Source organism: Carassius gibelio, chromosome B11 (genome assembly GCF_023724105.1).
Source record: "Carassius gibelio isolate Cgi1373 ecotype wild population from Czech Republic chromosome B11, carGib1.2-hapl.c, whole genome shotgun sequence".
Classification (NCBI taxonomy): Eukaryota; Metazoa; Chordata; class Actinopteri; order Cypriniformes; family Cyprinidae; genus Carassius; species Carassius gibelio.
The window spans coordinates 15,643,027-15,664,198 of NC_068406.1; the positions used below are offsets into that span (position 1 = coordinate 15,643,027).

General features: G+C 35.5%; 2 protein-coding genes across 5 annotated transcripts in view; both read left to right on the forward strand.

Annotated features, from left to right (window-relative positions):
- LOC127968178 (CMP-N-acetylneuraminate-beta-galactosamide-alpha-2,3-sialyltransferase 2) overlaps positions 1–21,172 on the forward strand; it is a 310,280-nt gene that overhangs the window by 104,699 nt on the left and 184,409 nt on the right. The window lies entirely within an intron of this gene.
- The window catches only part of iqsec1b (IQ motif and Sec7 domain ArfGEF 1b), a 166,382-nt gene that overhangs the window by 26,697 nt on the left and 118,513 nt on the right, over positions 1–21,172 (forward strand). For all 4 annotated transcript variants that reach the window (XM_052569159.1, XM_052569160.1, XM_052569165.1 and 1 more), the window contains exon 2: positions 12,418–12,453. In XM_052569159.1, coding sequence (XP_052425119.1) covers positions 12,418–12,453 — 36 coding nt within the window. The remainder of the gene's footprint in view (positions 1–12,417; positions 12,454–21,172) is intronic.

Below are 21,172 nucleotides of genomic sequence, written 5' to 3' on the forward strand. Positions count from 1 at the left end.
TGAATAATTTTCGTGAGAAGCTCTGGCATATCTATTATAAACAGAAAACCCGAAAGGCCCTGGAGCATGACTTCATTCACCTGGGAAAAAGACCAAGGCAGCACTCTTATGCAGAGCTGCTGTTTTACAAAATTCCCATTTCTTGCTGTATTAGTCAGTTCTTTTCTGTAACTTTATAGGCTTACCGAAAATGGTCTTAATATTCCCATTTTCATAATGATGGAGTGATTAGTCCTCCTGAGAAAAAAAGGGGCCTTTCAAGACTATAATTCCTCCTATTTAGGCCTTATTAAATTAACTATTTGCACTGAAGGTTCTAACTAGCTGCCGTCAGGCTGATCGTGCTGTAAAATATGAATGAGTCGATGCATGATTCTGATTTGTTAATGTATATAATGCATTCCTCATCTTCTCATTGATATAATGTACTAATGCAGTAAAATGTGGTCTTTAGCCTAAGCATGTTGAGGACCCCAATCATCACTCCTAGAAAGTGAATCCTTTTAAAGGAAGTGCAGACTCAGCGAGCGTGACTAAATGCCTTTAAAAAGATTACAGTACAGTCAGTGGAAGATAATGAATCAGTGTAAGATGCCAGGGTCAGTCATGTTACTCACAGAGTTACTGGAAATCAGGATGCACAACAGCTTGGCCCTTTTTTAATATGTCTGTTTCATAGGCATTTCCTTATTTTCCCCCGTTTCTTTATTGTCTATGAAATTTGTGAGTACAGAAAATCAGTAATATTGGCCATATTTTACCTTCTAATCTCATAGGCTCATTTTCCGACTCCCCTAGAGTTAAACAGTTGAGTTTTAACATTCAGCCGATCTCCGCAACTTTTCTTTCTCCATCGGTCTAATTACACAGTGTAACTACAGAAGAGTCAACTTTTAAATAGGAAAAATATAAAAACTCTTTGGTCATTTTTGAGAGATGCTTACTGTCTAATCAGATTCAATGATCTATAAGATTTGTAAGCATTCACATTTTACATAGTAAGTGTAATCTGTTTTGAAGTACAAATTAGTTTGTTATTACATCAGGGGAAAGAAATGATAACTCCCAGCTAAGCTTTCTGTAATTCATTATCTTAATGCAGTCTGATATTTACCACTGTTCAGCAAATGACATCCGGATGTAACTCCACAAAGCAAAGAAATAAAGTTGCCTTCAAGGAGAAAATATTTCTATGCATGTTACAAATGATTTGCAGCCATATAAAACTGCTGAACACATTGTAAAATGCTTTCTTATGAAGACCAAGACTACGTAATTTAGTTAACAGAGCGGAATGCATGTTATAAGGCCCAAGACTGAAGTTCTGAGCCCATTTTATTGGACTTAGTTCTCATTAGAGCAGCTCTTTAAATGGCAATTTCCATGTGACCCAAATTGCTGGCAGTGCTGTACCAAAATGGCCCATTTGGATAGAAATTAATGAGAAGAGAAATGCAATAGCTATAGATCATCTGTCAGATGCGGGTTGCCAATCCATCATCATGTTACATGACATTTTAGTGCAGTGTTGGAACTTGAAAGTTATCTTTAGGGGTAAAATATCATGTTCCTGGTCACTTTATTAAAGTAGTTGGAGTATGTGGTGCACATGAATTGAGTGAGCTTTAGCCCCTGCCAGGCTTGACTGCTCACATTGCAACATGTTTCAGTAGAGCTGACATTCTTCCAAAATGGATGTACCCTGAACTTTCAGACTCCAGTGCCACAATGAATTGCTACCATTTTCTTTGGTAGGTGAAGGGAGGATCACCCGATACAGGCTAACTCGGTTCCTTCTAACATGAATAACCTCACCTGCTACATATCCGCCTGGCTAAGTGTCATTTCAGTTGGAATTGAACATGGTGGTAAAACAGGTATTTCTGTTAAATCGACTGCACTCCGCCAGGGCGTTATGCTACATACTGAGCTCAGAAGAATCAATAGAAATTCAATTGGCATTAGATAGAAACTTGGGGCTGTGTATCTCCCATTTAAAACTGCAAAGTCTTACATTTGCTGCATGGGCGGGCATTAACCCCTGTCGCTGAATAAAAGAGAACACTGCTGAGGAGAAAAGACAACTTGGATTATCACCACAGAGTAAATCTGAAGAAAGTTTCTGAGTTCTTGTGGATAAAGAAACATTGATCTCATATTGATTCCTTAGTTTAGGCCGGCATTTTGTCTTGGCCAGTGTTTTATGTTTTTTTCTCCTTCATCCACTAATTGCAGTCATGAAAGAAGATGAATGTTCAACGATGTCTGTAATGTTTTCCAGTGGGACACTGGGAAATGCATATCATCTAAAGGTGTGGCCACATTTACCAATATTGAGCATTTTTTCTTAATAAATTGAATAATTTCATTTCAGTTAATTGCTTGAGGGTTAAAGCTTTCCCTTAACAGATTTCGCATTGGGTTCAAGTTGGACAAGTTGACTATAGTATGGTCATACCAAGGATGATAGCTATAGTAATATTAACGTCACAGTAGAATGTCTTTCAGAACTACTTTTTTCCAACTTTTGAATGATAAGAACATTGAGAGTCAGTCAGAATTATTGAATGCTTATGAATAAAAAATGTTTTTATTGTGTTTTGGTGTGGACACCAATATAGTTATAGTTATCATTTTTGGTGAGAATGGGCAAGAAATCTGTTTTGTAGGGCTGGGCAATAAAATAACAATGATAATCGGTTACACAATTGTCCTCGGTTAAATGATAACAAAAGTTCCATAGAATGTTTGTGTGCAAAAAGTGCATTGTGATTAATGTGACTTCTTTACAGTGTGGGCACTTTCTATTTGCTTGATTAGTTTTCATGATTTTCTGAACTAATATAGTTGGCTGGCGCCTGGTAAGTGAACCACTATTGATGACGTGTAATTAGAATTTTTGCATGTTTCCGGTTGCAATTATTTCACAATAATGGAATGTTCCATATAAATTCTTCTCTTCGTAGAGCAGCTCATATCTGCGGCAGACAGAATCGAGTGCTGTGTAAAGTTGTGGCAGTGAATCCAAAGGGACAAATACTTCCAATAACACATTGAAACAGGCGTTTTCTCCTCCTGAGTCTTTACCTAGTTTTTATGGTAAACAGCTGCTGCTGGTGCTCACAGCCGACACATTGATAATAGAAATGTACCAAGGTTCAGATCCAAATAATACAGTTTTAAAAGAAATGAAACCGGTGGAATCGGACCTAACAATCGAACCAAGAGTGAAAACAACCTAATAGTTGCAGCATACTAAATGTCAGCATGTCCTTTCATGCTGTCTTTTTTTTCTTTAGTTTCAGTCCTTTGAGTTTAATTAATACTGGACTCTATGGTGTCTTCATTTCGGATGCCCGAGACGATGCTTAGTACCTCAAGTGACATCTAAATTTAGATAACAAAACTGCTTTTTCACACTATTCTTATTATAGCCAAGCATATATATGGCCTTTGAGTGAAGAACCCTTCAAATGTGTGAGGTTAACAGCTCTAGGGACAGTCAGGCCCTCTTCATCCAGTTTAAAAATGCGATTTGCCTTTCTGGCGCTGATGCATGGGCTGGCGGGTGAAAAGGTTAATTTCATTGCCCTGCTGGATTAAACAATTTTCAGATTTAATGGGGAGAGAGGACAAAAGGAAGCGAATGAAAACTTGACTTTTGGTGACCTTTAATGGACATGGGAGCTGGAGCCAGCCACAGGACTGGGCCAACACTTCCATAACGGCACCCACGAGTGGATGATTTTAAACTGGGCCTGCTTTTTAAATTTCTAACTCTTTAATGTGTGTTATTCATGAAGGCAGGTTAGGTACTGTAACATGATGATCAACTGGACGAATTGCAAAACTTAATTTGTGGCTCTGCTTAGAGTTTTTGGAAAAGTTTACATTGAATTTACTGGTTATCTTTCATGTCTTCTGTGTTTAAGGGGGTCCTATTATACTCTTTTACAAAGTCTTGATTTTGTTTAGGAGGTGTTTATTTAGGACTAATTGCTCAATTAGTTCCGGGTTTGATGAAGGCCACCTTCCAAAAAATAAAAAGTGTTGTGATTGGTTAGCTGTCTCAGTGTGTTGTGATTGGCGTGCAGCTTAGATGGTGTTTCAGTACTGCCACGCCCCTTGACAAAGCAGCAAGTTCCATCAGCTCCAGTATAGTTAAGTATGGCGTCAATATTGCCATATCAGTTTGAGCAAGTTTCAGGCCGTGAGGATATTGCACGAGGACAGCTCAGAACCTTTGCACACATTGGTATTGCAAGACATATTAGAGTGGTAAAGGTATTGTGTTTTGTTTTTTTGCGTCCAATTCACGTTTTAGATAGGATGTCAACAACTGCTTAAACACACTTTTTCTTTGTCGTTGTCTTGTCTGATGCATTCAACCAAGTGTTCTAACTTATGCTGTGTTCACACCAAACGTGAATAGAGCGTCAAATTCGAGTCTACAGCGTCTAGTTTGCCGCTTGACCATTTTGAGATCATTCGCTTCATTCGCGCGAGTAATTCGCTTCATTCGCGTGTGAAATTAACACAACATACGCAAATTCGCGTCATCAGTGGGAGCTCCGTCATCATGTATCCGCCGAGAGTAGCATTACCTCGGCTAGACCTTCTGACATTTGCCGCTGGCTCTGATGTCTCTTTAGTGGTTCAAGATCAAATATAATTTGTTTGGGGTAAAATGAAACGTTTCTTATCTTTGGCCTTTATTCAATTTATCTATTAATATGTTTTTTATATATATATATGGGTCCTTTTTATTCATGTCTCTATAGAAATATGAACTTTTGTCATATAGCTCCGGTTGACTGCTCACTGACAACATCAGTCGTTCCTCCTTGTTGAATGAGTGGAGAAGGTTATTCCTGCACAACCGGAGGCTGCAGGAACATACTGTTGAATGAGTGACTCCTAGCAGGCTCCTGATTGGTTAACGCGGCGCGAATTGACGCCAAAGTTAAAATTTTTCAACTCGGGCGGCAGACGCGAATTCGCGTCAAACGCTAAATGCACAAAAAGCACCATTCGTGCTTAACGCGCCATATTCGCGTCAATGAGGCGAATTCGCGTCTTCCGCGCCACGCTTAACAACCCATTCGCGCCGCGAGACATCCAGACGCACCTAAACGCGCCTTTGCATTGACTTAACATTCAAATCATTCGCGCCAAACGCTCTACTCGCGTTTGGTGTGAACACAGCATTAGACCTTGCCCTTCCCCACCCATAAACCTTTAGGATTTCCGTAGGTGGGATTTATTTGAATGATATTCTAATGGGCCACTTTGTGACATCACAAAAACCCCGGGAAAACCAGCTGTAGTCCAAATGAGCCCTTCATTGTAGTTTTTTTTTTTTTTGTAAACAAAATATGTCCCTTTGGAGTGGACGTTGAGATTTGTAACTTTGTTTATGTTTTTTATGCCCAAACATACATTGACTAAAATGTTTAAAGTAAAAAAGAAAAGCATAGTAGGACCCCTTTAATAGATTGGTGGATCTAATATGATGAAAGATGAAACAAAAATGTTGATTCCTTGTTATTTTTTTGTTTAAACTGTGATTAAGTTAATTTTAAGAGCAGGGGAGATGAAATTAGGGCTGCACGATGTGTCGTTTAAGCATCGATATCGCGATGTACGAATCCACGAACCTCTTGGTAAGTTCATGGTAGTTAATATGTTAACAATTCAAACCATACCCTAAAGTTACAAACAAATAATTTACTCTAATTTAAATAATACTGTGATGTTTAAATAATTTAAAATGAGAATGTAAGTGTGCTCACCCCATTTTTGTTTGTAAGAAAAAATTAGATTAGATTTCATATCACAATATATATTGCAGAAAAATAAAATATTGCAATGTCATTTTTTCCCATATCGTGCAGCCCTAAATGAAATGATACTTTGTGATACAGACTTTCTATTCTCAGATATTCTCAAACAACACAGTGGCAAGAAGTTCAGTTTGTAATAATTCATAGCTGTGTCTGCTCTCCCAGTTGGGATCTGTCTTGGGCAGGGAAGTTCTGCAGTTTGAGTCATTTTCTTTTGTCCTAAAGGGCCAAACAGAAGTCAACACAATATCCCACTGCGGCCATCCGCTTGAAAATTTAAAACGTTGGAATTATTTATTGCCAGCACAAACACTGACGGTTCTGAACATCCTCTTAATGAGGGGCAGTTAGAAGTTCAAAGCATTAGAACCGAAGGATAATCATTTCACGAATCAACATGCAATCAGAAACGAATTAAGATATTAAACTTACAATCCCAGTGTGTGAGTGCTCAACATAGATAAGAACGCAAAATGTTTTTTGTCTCTCAAAGCTCAGTTGGTCGAGGATGAATTACTGCGGCTGACCTAATTTTTTCAAAATATCTGAATCCGACTGATGAATTATATTAATGTGCTGAGCGATTAAGTAATTGCCCAGTTTCCATTGTTGCCTAATAATAGAAGTAAGAGTGAAAATCTTCTCATCTTTAGTGTAGGACATTGTTTGCCAAGATACAGTATTTCTGTTTTAATATGTTAACAAGGAAAAAACAATGCTGCATGCAAATGATAGGAGAGTATAGTTTAGAAAGAGGGGATTTTTATTTAATTTCAAATATTGAATATAAAACACAGATTTTTTTTGTTTGTTTAGAAAAACATTCTATTCACATTTGATGTTTTTATGTGTAAGTTTTGTTGTGTACATTCATTTGTATAATTTAAAACAATTAATTGCAGTTAAATCGAAAATAGTATACTATTGTAACTATATTTTTATGTACTGTATAATAATATTTTTAAATAGATTTTATTAATAATAATTCTGGCTATTTATTGACCATAACATGCAAATAATAATTTGCTAAATTATTGGCTATTTTTATTTCACCTTTATTTCAGTTAACAAAAACTAAAAAAAATAGTTTTACCAATAACAAAACCACTATGGACATTTTTGTTTAATTTTGTGCTATGTGAAATGGTTTGCTATATGAAATCTGGTTCGTGAAGCAAAACGGCTTGAGAACGACTGGTGTAAATAATGCCACACTTGCTCAAATCTTGTGGTGCTCAGATGTGCCCATGATGATAGTCTTAGCAGTCATTCAGTGTAATATTTTATGTAATGCGGCTTTGCTATCAATGTATATCAGTGTCTGAAGCTGGGAGGACTTACATTAGCCCAGAGCAGATGAACAGATGTAGTATTGATGGATTCTGTGTGGCTGCTATACTCTCAAACCATCATCGTCTTTGCCTGGAGAGCCGTCCAACCCTTATATTTTATCCACACATGCAGCTGTATAACACAATGAATATCAATAAGCTATCTGAGCATAACCTGTTCTCGTATATGGGTAGATATGATTTGTTATTCAAATTAAATGCTTTGATTTAATTGTGTTCATAAGCATGCCATGAAAACAAGCTTAGGAATGATGATTGATTTTGATAGGATCTCATTAGAGCTATAACGATTAGGGTCATTATAACCTTGTGTTGTGGTGATTGAGCAGCAGTGTTTCATTGGACTGGCATCGCTCTTCGATACCATGATACACGAGGTCCAGTGATTTCATTAGGACAGAAAAGATAGATGGATGATTGGTCCTGCCCCTATCCCTCTCCCACTTTGCTCGCTGGCCATTCTGATTTGTATTATCATAATAAAGGCAAAATGCCATAAAAAATAAATAAAAAATTATAATAACTGACCAAACTGAAACCAAAGTTTTAAATGGCACTATGACATCATTGTGAAAAATTGACAGTAAAGTAGGAGAGAGATTTTTGTATCTCGGTAGCAACTCGTTACTGTTTTAAACCTCTCTTAGATGATACTTATAGATATAAATAAGTGATAATTAAGATTTCTGAAGTAAAAATTGATGTTTTACAGCCCTGTAGAAATTTCTTTTATTTGGTTTCAAATTAACAGTACTTTGTCGCTGACGACACACAAGACCTTCAGACTGTGCTATCTTTGGGTCCTTCGTCGTGTGGTCTGTTACTCTGGAGTTTTTTTTTTCACTGAAGGCCACAAAACGATTGCTGTGCTGCATTTTTCTCAGACATCTGTTCCACAGCCACTCCTGTGGGGAGGCACTGCCACGGCTTTGAAGTGCTGGAGCTGTGATGTTAGATTTGTGCTTGTCTCACACTTTGTGGAGGGAGTGCAAACTCTTTAAAAAGCCCCAGTATGCTGAACTTTTTTTTTTTCTTCCTCCTTTCCTTTTTTTTTTTTTTTTTTTTTTTTTTTTGAACTGCTGTCTTGTTGAGAACTGATCTGACTTTCCTGACTTTTGTTTGATGATCTGGATTATTCTGGTTTATCATAGTGTAAGACCTGTTCCCTGGTTTTTAATATTAAGATTGAAGGTGTTACTTATTAATTTTGCTTTGAACATTTGGAGCTTAAAGTTCAGAACTCTTCAAAACAGTTGGTGCATTAAGTGTAACAGAAAATTAACGTCAGGCTGGGTCCAAAATTAACATTCACCAAGCACCAAATTCAGGATAAAATTGGCTGATTAAAACTGAAGGAACTGCAGCACTGAATTGTTAGAACTGTAGTTTGACACTTGCTGGTTAAAGGAATAGTAAGTCCAAAAAATCCATAGGAACTTGATGGGAACCACCAACTGTTTAGCAGCGATCTTCAAAATATTATTTTGTTTTCAACATAAGAAAGCAACTCATACACTCATCACATTCACCCATTCACACACTCATTCACACACCGACTGTGGTGTCTGCCATTCAAGGCACCATCCAGCTCATCAGGAGCTGCTGTGGTTAGGTGTCTTGCTCAAGGACACCTCGACACTTGGTCAGGTGGAGCCGGGGATTGAACCACCAACCTTCCAGTTTGTAGACAACCTACATGAGCCACTGCCGCCCCCAAATTATGACAGAATTTTCATTTTTGGGTGAACTATCCCTTTAAAGTAATTCAGACTATTCAAAACAAAGATCAAGCTGTTTCTGCTCAGTGTGTTAAAGGTATAGTTCACCTAAAAATGTAAATTTGCCTAAAAACCTACTCACTCTCAGACCATCAAAAATGTAGATGAGTTTATGGTCACACTTTATTTCAAGGTCCAATTCTCACTATTAACTATAACTTAGTTAATCCAAGACGATAGGGATGATCACTTCTATTTGGAATTTGCCCAGGAACCGTTACCGGGTATACTAGTACCGGGACACCCCTAGTAGATGGGGTCACGCGTGCTTCCTTTCTTCTTCCTGAAGTCCACAATGAGCTCCTTTGTGTGGCCAGGTTCCGAACCTCGTCCCTGTAGGCAGTCTCAACATTGTCTCTGATGAGGCCAATCACCTTGGTGTCATGTGCAAACTTAATGATGGAGATTGATCCATTCACAGGCTTGCAGTCGTGGGTGTAGAGGGAGTAGAGAAATGGGCTCAGCAAACAGCCCTGTGGTATGCCGGTGTTGAGTGTGATGGTGATGGAGCAGGTGGGGCCTGACCCAAAATCCTGAGGTCTGTTGGTCAGAAAGTCCATAATACAGTTGCAGAGGGAGATGTTAACGTCCAGGTCTCCAAGTTTGTCATCAGCTTGGAGGGAATGACAGTGTTAAATGCTGAGCTGAAGTCAAAAAACAACATCCATACATGTATGTTGTTATTGCCCAAGTGTGTGAGTACAGAGTGCAGCACTGTGTATACTGCATCCTCTGTGCTCCAATTGCTACGGTAAAAAAAAGGATCCATTGGTAAGCAAGTGATGTAATAATAATTTTCTCTAAATGTGTTCTGATGAAGAAACAAACTCGTCTATATCTTGGTGGCTTAGGCTTTCCTTTTTCCTTTAAAGTTACATTTGCCATTTGAAAAATGTATAAATTGTGTTTATTAAGGAATAGTTTGCCACATGTTTACAAATTCCGAAAATGCCTTTGATCATCTGTTTTATTTCTAGTTTAAAGTGTCTGACCCCATTTTGGCTTTTGGTTTGTGGTTAACCAGAACTACCTTAAGATATGTAATCAAAAGCATAGCAGAAATTGCATTGGTATAGCTGTCTACTGAAAACACTGAATGGAATGCAGCATTTCTGCTATTGGTAAAATTATATATGTTTTTCTTAAAATTAATTTCTGTCAAGAACAAACCAGTCATGTCTTTTAGCGAACTGTCTACCAAAGGTTTCAGGTGTCCTATTATGACTTCCAAGTTGTTTCAGTGGAGTGCAGTGGTATCAGTTCTGTTTGAACATTCATAAGGGTGCTGTTGTTTCTGAGTGCAATCTCATTCATTTTCTTCATAGAGAAATTGATTTTTAAAGTTTAAAACTTTCAAAGCTGATCTACCATGAGCTCTGAGATTAAGCTGTGTTACATGCTTCTGTTTGAACCACAAGTCAGTGGGAAAAATCAAAGCAATAAACATAAAGTATTTAGTTTTAACTGAGTCTGTCTTCCTATCTCAAAGTACACTACTGTTCAAAATGTTGTGTTTGGTAGAAATATATATATATATATATATATATATATATATATATATATATATATATATATATATATATATATATATATATATATATATATATATATATATATATATATATATATATATATATATATATTTTTTTTTTTTTAACAAATCATATTCATTATTCATTTACTTTATCAAAGTAATATTGTGGAAGATTATTACAAGTTAACAAACATGTTAATATGTTAATTAGTGCTCAATAAATCTTTTTTATAGTACATGTTGAAAGCAGTTTTTGCTTAATGTTGCTGTGTAAGCATTTATATATTTATTTCTAAATCTGTTTATTACAACCATATACATATATAAGTCAGTGATGTCAAAATCTTCAAAAGTATTTGATTTGATTGCATCATTACACAACTAGTTCTTTGACTCATAAAATATGTACACAATCTATTCTTGTTTTTTTATTTGAAATACTTCTGTAACCACAACTGCTGAGAGATTGTGTGGTCTTTCCTGTACTCTATTATTAATTTAATTATTTATTTTCCTTATACCACATAATGGCTTGTCAAACCACTAACAAATTAAAGCAATCATAAGTACAGTAATGTGAGATCAATAAGGTTAATTTCATCCTGTAACAATTTAGTGCAAATTATAGGTGCATTTGTGGCATTGTGGATCTTCTCATTCCCTTTTGCATTGCCTCATTTGCCTAATTGTTTAATTTGCCTATTACTGTATTATATTAACCTGGCACAATTACAGTACTATTTCAAAACCAACACTTGCTGAACAATTATAATGAAGCATCCATGATCCTCTTAGGCAGTTTTATTATCTTACTGTACTTATAAATGAGGAGTATATGCATAATTTTCAGATAACAACAAAACATATGTGACTTTAATTTAATCAATTATTTTACCAAGCTGTGGGTTTTCAGCTGAACTTGCAGTTAGCAGTGCTAAAAATGAGCAGAATCAAAACAAGCAAATCTGGGGACATACTACAAATGAGTCTGCTAGCAGCTTGCATAGAATGCTACAAATTGAGTTTTTAAATCTGCCATCTTCATAGTCAGGAATAGGTAGTTGTTGAGCTAAAAGCGATGACCAGTAATAAAAAAGCACACTCGGAATTCCTCACAATTATTATTAGGGCCAACTACACAGCTTTTTTTGACATTCCCAGAGACATGTCAATGCCATCCACTCCTAACATCAACACAGTGGTCTCATCAACAGCTCTTGGCAGTTTTTATTGTGTGTGACCATTTTGTTGAGTAATGGGATCAGAACCAGTTCTCTGTCCAGAAAGCTTTCTGGCGTCTATCTGAGAGCGAGGCTGCTGGCACCTTTAGTCCAATGAGGACCATAGCTTTTCTGACAAAGCCTTTTTCTCAAAGGTAAACGTGTGAATTATTAAACAAGGGCTTGGGCTAGGGGATGCCTGGGGTAATCTGCCAGTCACAAATGTGAATATTAGAGCTCTCCATCACATACAGAGAGTCTGCTGCTATTGAGTCTGTATACAGAATGGTGAATGCTCATTTACTTCCTAAAAAAATAAGAATTTAATTGTACAAAAGAACTTAAAAGAATGAGTTCATAAGAGTAATTTCTTCGTGAATCAGATAACACTGGTTGTACTGTATGTTTTAATACACTTTGAAGAAAGAGTTAATACGAATCATTTGCTCGTGAAATCAGACTACACAGGTCACGTTGAATGTTATTGCTTGCATCACTTGGGCATATAATCATTCATACTGTAGATGGGTTTGTAGTGTAGCCCATATGGTTCCAAACAACAAGACCGCTATTTTTCTGTCAGTACATGGAGGATAGTTTATTTTTTTAAGTTTGAGATGTCAAGTTGTTCACTGCCTCTTTCAAAATTTCAACTTCTAACTCTGTGTCTCTCTTTTTTGTCCCCCACAGGAATGAAAGTGAGGGCTTGCATGTCGCAAATGTCAGGTAGGTTAGGGGAGGACACTCTCTCTGTGGATCTTGGCTCTTCTGCTGTCATCATAAAGCTCATAGTAGATGCTCTGAGAACTGCATTTCTCATTGCCATGTCAGATTATGCGATGCACGTTATTTAGTAGACACATGTCATTTCCCTGACTGAGTCATGCATTTGTGTTGACATTTTCTGCATCCTGTCTTAGATGCGCATTGACTTCTTGGACGGACATCCTCATTGTTCCCACTACAGATTTGTAATCAGTTTATGTTATTGTGGAAACCTTCCAGTGAAGAGATTATAATTTTTATTTTCCAGGGCTACATTTTTGGATTATGTGGATTATTTTTAAGCTTTTAAATTTACGTTCAAGGGCATTGTGTAATCATGGTCGTACCTTTGAAAGCTTGCACTTTTTTTGTTTGTCCGATTTGATTCAAAGCCTTGAATGTTGAGTTTATCTAGGCAAAATATCACCATAGTCCAGTTTTGTATACACTGCCTTCTAAAATAGCTTGTGGCAATGATGTATAATTAAGAAAAAGTTTTCATGTTGTTAGTGTGTGTGCTATAGTTAGTAGCAGTTTTATTCATCTTATTAAATTTGAATGAATGTGTCCTATTGAAAATAATAGGATAGATTAGTGAAAACCACTTCGCATTCAAAGTGAAATTGTAACCACTAGACCAACAAATATCTAGAGTCATCATGTATGTGTTTATTTTGTTTGTCATTAAGCGTAATTAATGAGGGTTGAATGTTGTATTATTATTATTTAATACATTTTTGGATGTTTTGGTTAGCTTCTTGTTTTACTTTATTTGGAAATGTACAAGCACTCAACTACAAACCTGAATTCTTAGTCAGTATTTTACAAACTATTTACTAAAATAGTAATAATATTATTTGTCCATCATATTATCATCTTATTATTATTCATAAGCAGGTCTGTGAAGCACTTTTTAAAGTGATGGCCATAAATATCACACATACTGTACTGTAAAACATCAACCCCTAAACTTTGAGCCCTTTTCATCATCTTGAGATTGCTGAGTTATTGCTCAAGTGCTTAAGTGCCAAGTGGCAAAAATAAGACACATTTTTGTACTATCTGTCTACTTTGCACTTCAGTAAGACATTTTTTCCCATCAATCCTGAGCCGTGGGTCTCTACCTCATTGTGATAGATTCTCTGAAGCAGGTCTTTATTAATAACATTCATAGGCACCGTTGTATTGCAACTCAAGTCGAACAGAAAGATGACTGCTGCTGTATCCATTCGGTTGAACATTTACAGCTGTATCAACACTAGGTTATTAACAGACTTAATTAGATCCTCACTCAGCACTGCAGTGTTGTAGAGTGTGAATCAATGTACCTCAACGCTTCCTTCCAGCTGGGGGTGGCATTAGTTTCGATGGAGCAGCAAAATCCTCAGGGACTCTCCCAAACATCCAGCAGGTCCTCCTCAACACTCGTAGCATTTTGTGAGCCACTGAAACGATCTTGTTCGGGGGTTTGCTGTTGATCCCAGATTTCATCAGCCAGGGAAGTTTGAATTGAGCACTGGAGAGGAAATTGTTGCAAAAGAAGCTCAGACTGCTTATCAAAGCGAGAGGCTGTCCCTAAGGAGCGCTTCTTGAGGAACATTGGACTTGTGCAACAACATTAAACACGATAACACACAACAACAGTTGTTGTCGGTAATTGGCAAATTATCTGGCTGCAGATGGATGACGCTTATTAGTTTTAGGGTGAAGTGCTGTAAGGGATCGAGGGTGTATAATTATAATCGGGGAAGATCGCTGTGTATTTTTTGTTAGGCGAGCAAACAGGCAGTTTTCTAGACTGAGGAAAGCCTTAAAGTCTTAGCCTTTATGAAAACCAAAGGCCCTGTGTTGACAGTCTCTTGGCTTAGTGTTCTTCCCCCGGATCTGTCTTATTAACATGGAAAACTAGATAAGATTGTTGAATTGGAAAAGCGAGTCTGATATGAATCTAAATTTAAAACTCTTTCCTGTGTTGGTGTGAATGAACCAGATGTATAATTTGGCAGTTTAAGACATTTGGGAGGAAAAGCGTTTTGTGTTTTAATGGACCAATATACCAGCCGGTCTTTGGTCATTTTGAGATGATTTACATCAGCTGATAAACATGTCCACTTGGCTGATATAAGTGTTACCTCCCTCTTGTGTATGGCTCCAAATTCCATTTTTTCCATTGAAATTTTTATGGATTACATTTTTTTTTTCTTTAATTTTTTCTACAGTCTGTTTTTTATTAATCAAAAAGAATGTTAAATTAATTGGAATCTTGAAACGTACACAATTTAACAGCAATTTATTAAAAGTTTAACTTGACAAAATTCTGTTTTCCATTAATTTTCTGGAATCTATTTTAATGGTTTCTTCATATTTTAATAATCAACACATTTCTAAATGAAGGATTTTATTAATAAGTTTAGTATTACTTTATTTATTAATTTGTGCGTTTACATTTAAAAAAAAATAAATTCTATTAAAAAAATATTCTGGTAAATATTCCTTGAAAATATTGTTTTAATATTAATTTTATCAGTAGTAGTAGTTCTATCATTACATTTAGTAATAGCTAAATTTTTGTCACAGTTTCTTCAAGTTGAATCAAACTTTTATTTTGACAGGTCGCTGTGAAGACCTTTGAGTTTCTGTTTGTATATGATATGACAATAAACAGTGTGTTCATGTACTCTAATATTGAGTTGGCAGAGGCTGAAAATACTACAAGCATCACGCGCTGATGTAAATGAAAACCGTGTGCCTGAGAAACGCAGAACATGATGTATTCATATTTAAATAGTATTTTTGTGGCTTAATATTCACAGACACTAGACCAAACATAAATATATATTTAACATAAAAATATTAATATGCAATTAATTAGGTTTGCACCGGTTGACCGGCCATAAATCGGAACCGGACGTTTTTGGCTTAAAATACGCGACCGACAATCAGACGGTTTTTAGTCTTTTTTCGGCCAATTTTTCCGGAAGTGCGCCTGCGTGGAACTACATTGGAATGGAATCATTCGCTATCATGTAATTTGTGTGGAAGTATTTCGAAATCTGTGAGCAGGACACAGGCAGCCATTCAGCACTGGAAGTGCAGAGCTGCACATCTGAGGCACAGATAGCAGGATGCGAACAGCCTACTGCACAAAATAAGAGTCCCTTGCACTGCACAAGCCCTGCACAAGCGGAGACAGTGAAGGGGTGTTCAGCTCAACTTCTCGCATTTTGGATGAGAAACAAAACGGACAAAAAATTCATTTTTTTTTTTTTTTTATTGTAAAGTAAAACTTGCATATACTTTTGAGAAGCCAGAAGTAAACATAATTTCTGTATAGGATGATTCTTATTATTTTACCTTAAAATTACATCGATTATTTGATTTAAAAATCACCTGTTGTAGCACACATTGAAAAAAGTACTATGAGTAATGATTCACATCTATATATTTTTTGAGACAATAGTTATTTATTTTTCAATGCCTCAAGTAAAACAAATATGTGAATCATTACCCTGTTTTATTTAATTTTTTTAATTGGACGAATTAAACACTTTGCTTCTTTGTTTTGTTCGGACCAACATAATTTGATTTTAAAATTTTTCAAATTTTTATATAGCATACTTTTATTTAGTCTCACTGGTAAAGACCTTTTTTTTTATTTAAAACCAAATTTAAAAACTAAAGCAAATACTGAACGCTGATTAAGAAACCTCTTATTGAATGTGTGTTGATTGTGTTGTAGAGTAGAACTATGCAGTTATTGCCTTTCATTTCACATGATTACAGTTAATGTTTTCATTTAAGGCCAGTTCTATGTAGTTTCAACCCAATTCAAAAACAAAAGCTAAATGCTGATGTTTGTACCTTCTATGTTTGTATTGAATGTAGTCTACTTACTGTGCAGTTACTGCCGTTAATTTCAGATGGTTATGGTTATTGTTTTCAATAGCCAAAAGCCAGTTTGGCCTATTAAATACCAAATAAACATCTTGTTTATGCATACTTTCCTTCTTTCTTGTTTGTTGCTTAAAGAAAAAAAAAAAAGGAAATCGGAATAGGCCAGTATGCTTGTAAAAAAAAATCGGTATCGGAATAGGCAATGAAAAATCATGATCGTGCATCCTTACAATGAAATTTAATTAAATAAAATTGTGCGATCATTTAAATATTTTTTAATCTATTGATAGCACTAATGTTAACATTTCAGAGATGTTATTGTTGGTATAATATTTGTTTATTTTACAGCTATATTTGCTTTTCAATTTAATTTCTTATCTTATAAAAGACATTGGGATGACCGCCCCCACCTGGCCCACTTAAAGTTTTCGATACTATGGCCCTCAAATTAAACTAATTGAATAGCCCTGTGCTAGACCATATCATATTTTGATTTAAGTGTGCTCACCTACTTTTTATTTATTATTTATTTTATTAATTCCATGACATTCCGCATTATACAGTAAATTAAAATTTTATGAGTGGATTCCCTGTTTTCCGCATCACAGAAGGGACAAAGTAATAAATATTTGTAATATATAATTGTAAAAACTAAAATGAAATACAAAATTTAAGAGAAAATGGAAAACAAGAAAAAAAAAAAAACGAACATATTTTAATGTAATGCATATCACCTAACGTTCAAAAGTTTTTAGGAACATTTTTACTTTTAAAAGAAGTCTCTTACACTGGGTGTATTTGCAGCAGTAGATTTACATCTGCGGTATATTTCACAGAAAACACTCTTAGTTTTAAGCAACTGTTTTATCCCTAGAAATGGGGACAAACACTTGAAGAAAGCAGATACTCTGGGAATTTTCACTTACAGTGAAGTTCTCCTCTTCGATATCAAAGCTTCGAGCCAAACTCAATTGAGTGAACAGGCATATCACTCATATCTCTCCCTTATCTGGACGTTTTTAAGTCCCGCCTCAGTCAGACTTTGATGTTGAGACTGATAAATGGATGCTGGCAGTGGAGTCAGATATCAGTGTTATTTCAGCCACTGTTTTAATGTCGTCAAACTCTCTCATCATTTTCAAAGCGCAGACAACATGTTGAGCCTTTCTTGAAGGTTTGAGATGCAGCGGAGGGTGTTATCCTTGGATTGTTGTGTGAGTGAATGATGATACACGGGGTAACTTTTGGAGCGATTTTGCCGGGCAACTTTTTTTAAACAATTGCTTGGGCACTTTCCCCATTAGAATGGCTAACAAATTTCTATCTGGATATTTTAGATTGGTCATGGGCCCTGTGTATCATCTGGTTGTTAGAGTTGACGGCAACATTTCTCAAAGTTGCCCGGTGTATTATCAGCCTGACAGTCAATTTCTTTGCTGAAAACTTTTCAATAAATAAATGAATTTAGAATTTAGTTTTAAATTTATTTAAATCTGCTCATCCAAAAAAAATTTATGAATGCAATTTTATTTTCAAGTAGGATCATGTAGTCTTTATGTAGTTATATATTATGACAATTTTTAATATATATATATATATATATATATATATATATATATATATATAGTATTTATATTTTATTCCCACTGTTTCAGGTAGGACAGTTTTTGTTTTAATATTATTTAGTATTTAGTATTTCTATGAATATTATTAATGTATTAATACATTATTATTCATTTTATTTTTTTATTCACATTATTATATATATATTTTTAAGTTACATATATTTAAACTGGCTCATCCAAAACTGTATATGTTTGGCAGTGTATATACTGTATGTAGTAATGGCTGAAATACTTCTAAGGAGAAAAAATCCTTCACACTTTGAAAAACAAAACTAAACTTCATTTTAGTCTTTAATCATTTTGAAAGCACAGTTTATTGTGGATAACTTGAGATATAACACTTTCTCATAAAACTTACGAAGTGTAGTCTGTTTGACAAATCGTTTCGATTTCAGTGACTCAGACCATCATCAGAGCAGAGTGAAATGTCACCTCTTGCAGTTTTCTTTATTCCCCTTACTACAAACCAAAATATGTCACTGCTGCCAGGCTTTGCTAGTGGCATACATCAGCATGACATCAGCACGCCTCTGCTTTCCACCGAGCGGCCCTGTACAATACACACTGTTCCTTCTAGACAAGGACGTGTGTGTGTGAGTGAGTATAGCCGCAGGGAGGTTTTTAGACCTGGTTCCCCAGAGCATTTGTCCTCTCTCATTTTCACCTCGGTCTTTACACTCACCTTCCTGCCTTCTCTCTCACTCTCTATGTATCTGCTCATTGATTTGGGGCCTGTAATAGGCTGCTCCATTGAAGCCGATCCACTCCGTGTGCGTGCGCACGTGTCACACAGCTGTTGGCAGGCTCTGTTCCAGCGCTCTGATGCTCACGCTAACAGTGCAGAGTAAGACGGGTTCTTTCTCCTGACACGCTGTTCTGTACTTGGCCTGTGGCTTTGCCAAGGTTAAGTAGGCAGGGCCGGCCACACACTGGTTGCTTGCAGATACTGGGTAAACAAACACGTGTGGCTGTGTCGCTGACCTGACAAAATGCTTATCTTTCAAGTATCCGGAAGAAGGAGGGTATCAAGGCATGTCAGAATTCAGTATTTGGGTCACATCCTGTCGTCAATGCCTCCTTTTGATTGATTTTTGAAGGCAGACAAAAATGTGTCTTTAAAAAGTAGAGTAATATTTTCATGTAGTGTCAAATAGGCGCTTTTTATTGTAATACATTATGAATATTGTTAATTTATTTATTAAGTAATTCATAAATATGAATATATTTATCTGCAAAACAGTTTAGAAGATTAATAATTTTTGATGATTTTGTAAAAATTATTTTTAATTCAATATTTTTCAATAGAAAAGTCTCTCACACTCACCAATTAAGGCTGCATTCATTAAAAAAAACTGTATTTTAAATAAATAATACAGTAATATTATTGCTATTTAAAAACAACTGTTTTCTATTTGAATACGTTTTAAAATGTATTTTATTTTCTTTTATGGAAAAGCCTGATTTTAGAGCCATTTACGTCAGTCTACATTACATTTCATGATATTATTAATGTCGAAAACAGGTGTGCTGCTTAATATTTTTGAGGAAACATGATACTTTTTTTCAGGATGAATGGAAAGTTCAAAACAACAGCATTTATTTGAAATATAAATCTTTTGTATAACATTATAATTGTATTTACTGCAAGTTTTAATCAGTTAATTTTATTCTTGCTGTGGAGAACTTTTATTATTAATAATAATAATCATTATTATTGTTCATTTCAATCGAGTGATAGTGCATTATTTTTGTGTTTATCTAAAATTAAGAAAAGGTCACTAAAAACAAAACTAATTTTATTATATTTTACACCTAGTCTTTTAATAAGATCTTTTAGTGTTTGTACAGTAACAAATGACTTAATTTAAGAAACAACATTTTGTCTTTAATATATAATATAATTTTTCTTATGTAGTTTAAATGGATTTTTATATTAACAAATATATATCTGACTATTTTGTGAAGTAGTAGTAATAAATATATATATATATGAGAATACTGTTTCAGGCATTCTACTTCAAAATTTCACAAATAAGTTTTTTTACTACTGCTACTTCGTTTTTGTTTTTTTTGTTTTTATTATATTTAATTATTTCTAAGTAAAAATGGTTTCTACTCCAAATTTTTCTCAGTGTATATGGGGATCCTTGACATCACAATATTTGCAAAACTAGACGAGGGGTTCACGTAAGCTTCGAACACTGCCTGAGAGAAAGAGTGCTACAGCACTTGCAGTTTTCCTAATATCCCTTTCTTCTGACTAATTGTGCAGTTTCCTCTTAATCCACCCTGTATCTCTACCTCATCATAGCAAAATGGGTTTTACAAGGCAATAATTCTCAGTCAAGTTTTGGTGTTGGCACAAATACTGGCCGTACTACGTTGTTGAGGGGCCAGTATTTGTGTTCACACTCTCTCTCCCTCTCTCTCACTCTGCATCTGGTCTGCTACAAAGAGATGTAGGGAATTTGGAGTCTCTCTTATGGGGAGTTCACAACCACTGCAGGTGGCTACTGCAAAGACAGCAGCTCTGGGGATATCTAGCATCCGCCTTGCTTTCTAGCTCATGTTTTTTCAATGTGAGGGATAGTCACAGAGCTCTGTCCAAGCACTTGTGCCCTGTTAAAGTGAGTGTTGCACTGAAAACCCTGATAAGTTGACTGAACTAAATTGATTGAGTAAACTCGTTGCCTCAATTTAATTGAGTAATGGAGTCTACCAAAACGTACATATTTAAGTTCATTTAACTTGGCGGTTTTGTAGACTGAACTTAAATCGCTAAGTTCACCAAACTTGGTGCTTATTTAATGTACTTAAACGATTATGTTCCCTTAACTTGGTATTAATTTCAAGTGTACTTATATATTTAAGTTAACTCAACATGGAAATTTAACTGAAAATTATGTTATTATTTTTGACTGCACACTGAAGTAAAACAATTAACAGCATATTTAATCGTTGACCTTTTATTGACAAAATGTCACAATATTAATAAATACAGTAAACCCATACCGTAATGGAAATGGGTCACATCCACAATGTAAAGGTGGTAACAAAATTAACTAGTGTAGTACATCAATAGTACAACTCTATGCACATATATACATCAATAAAGTATCACAATTATGTCAATGTAAATAATTAATTTTGACCGTTTAAGC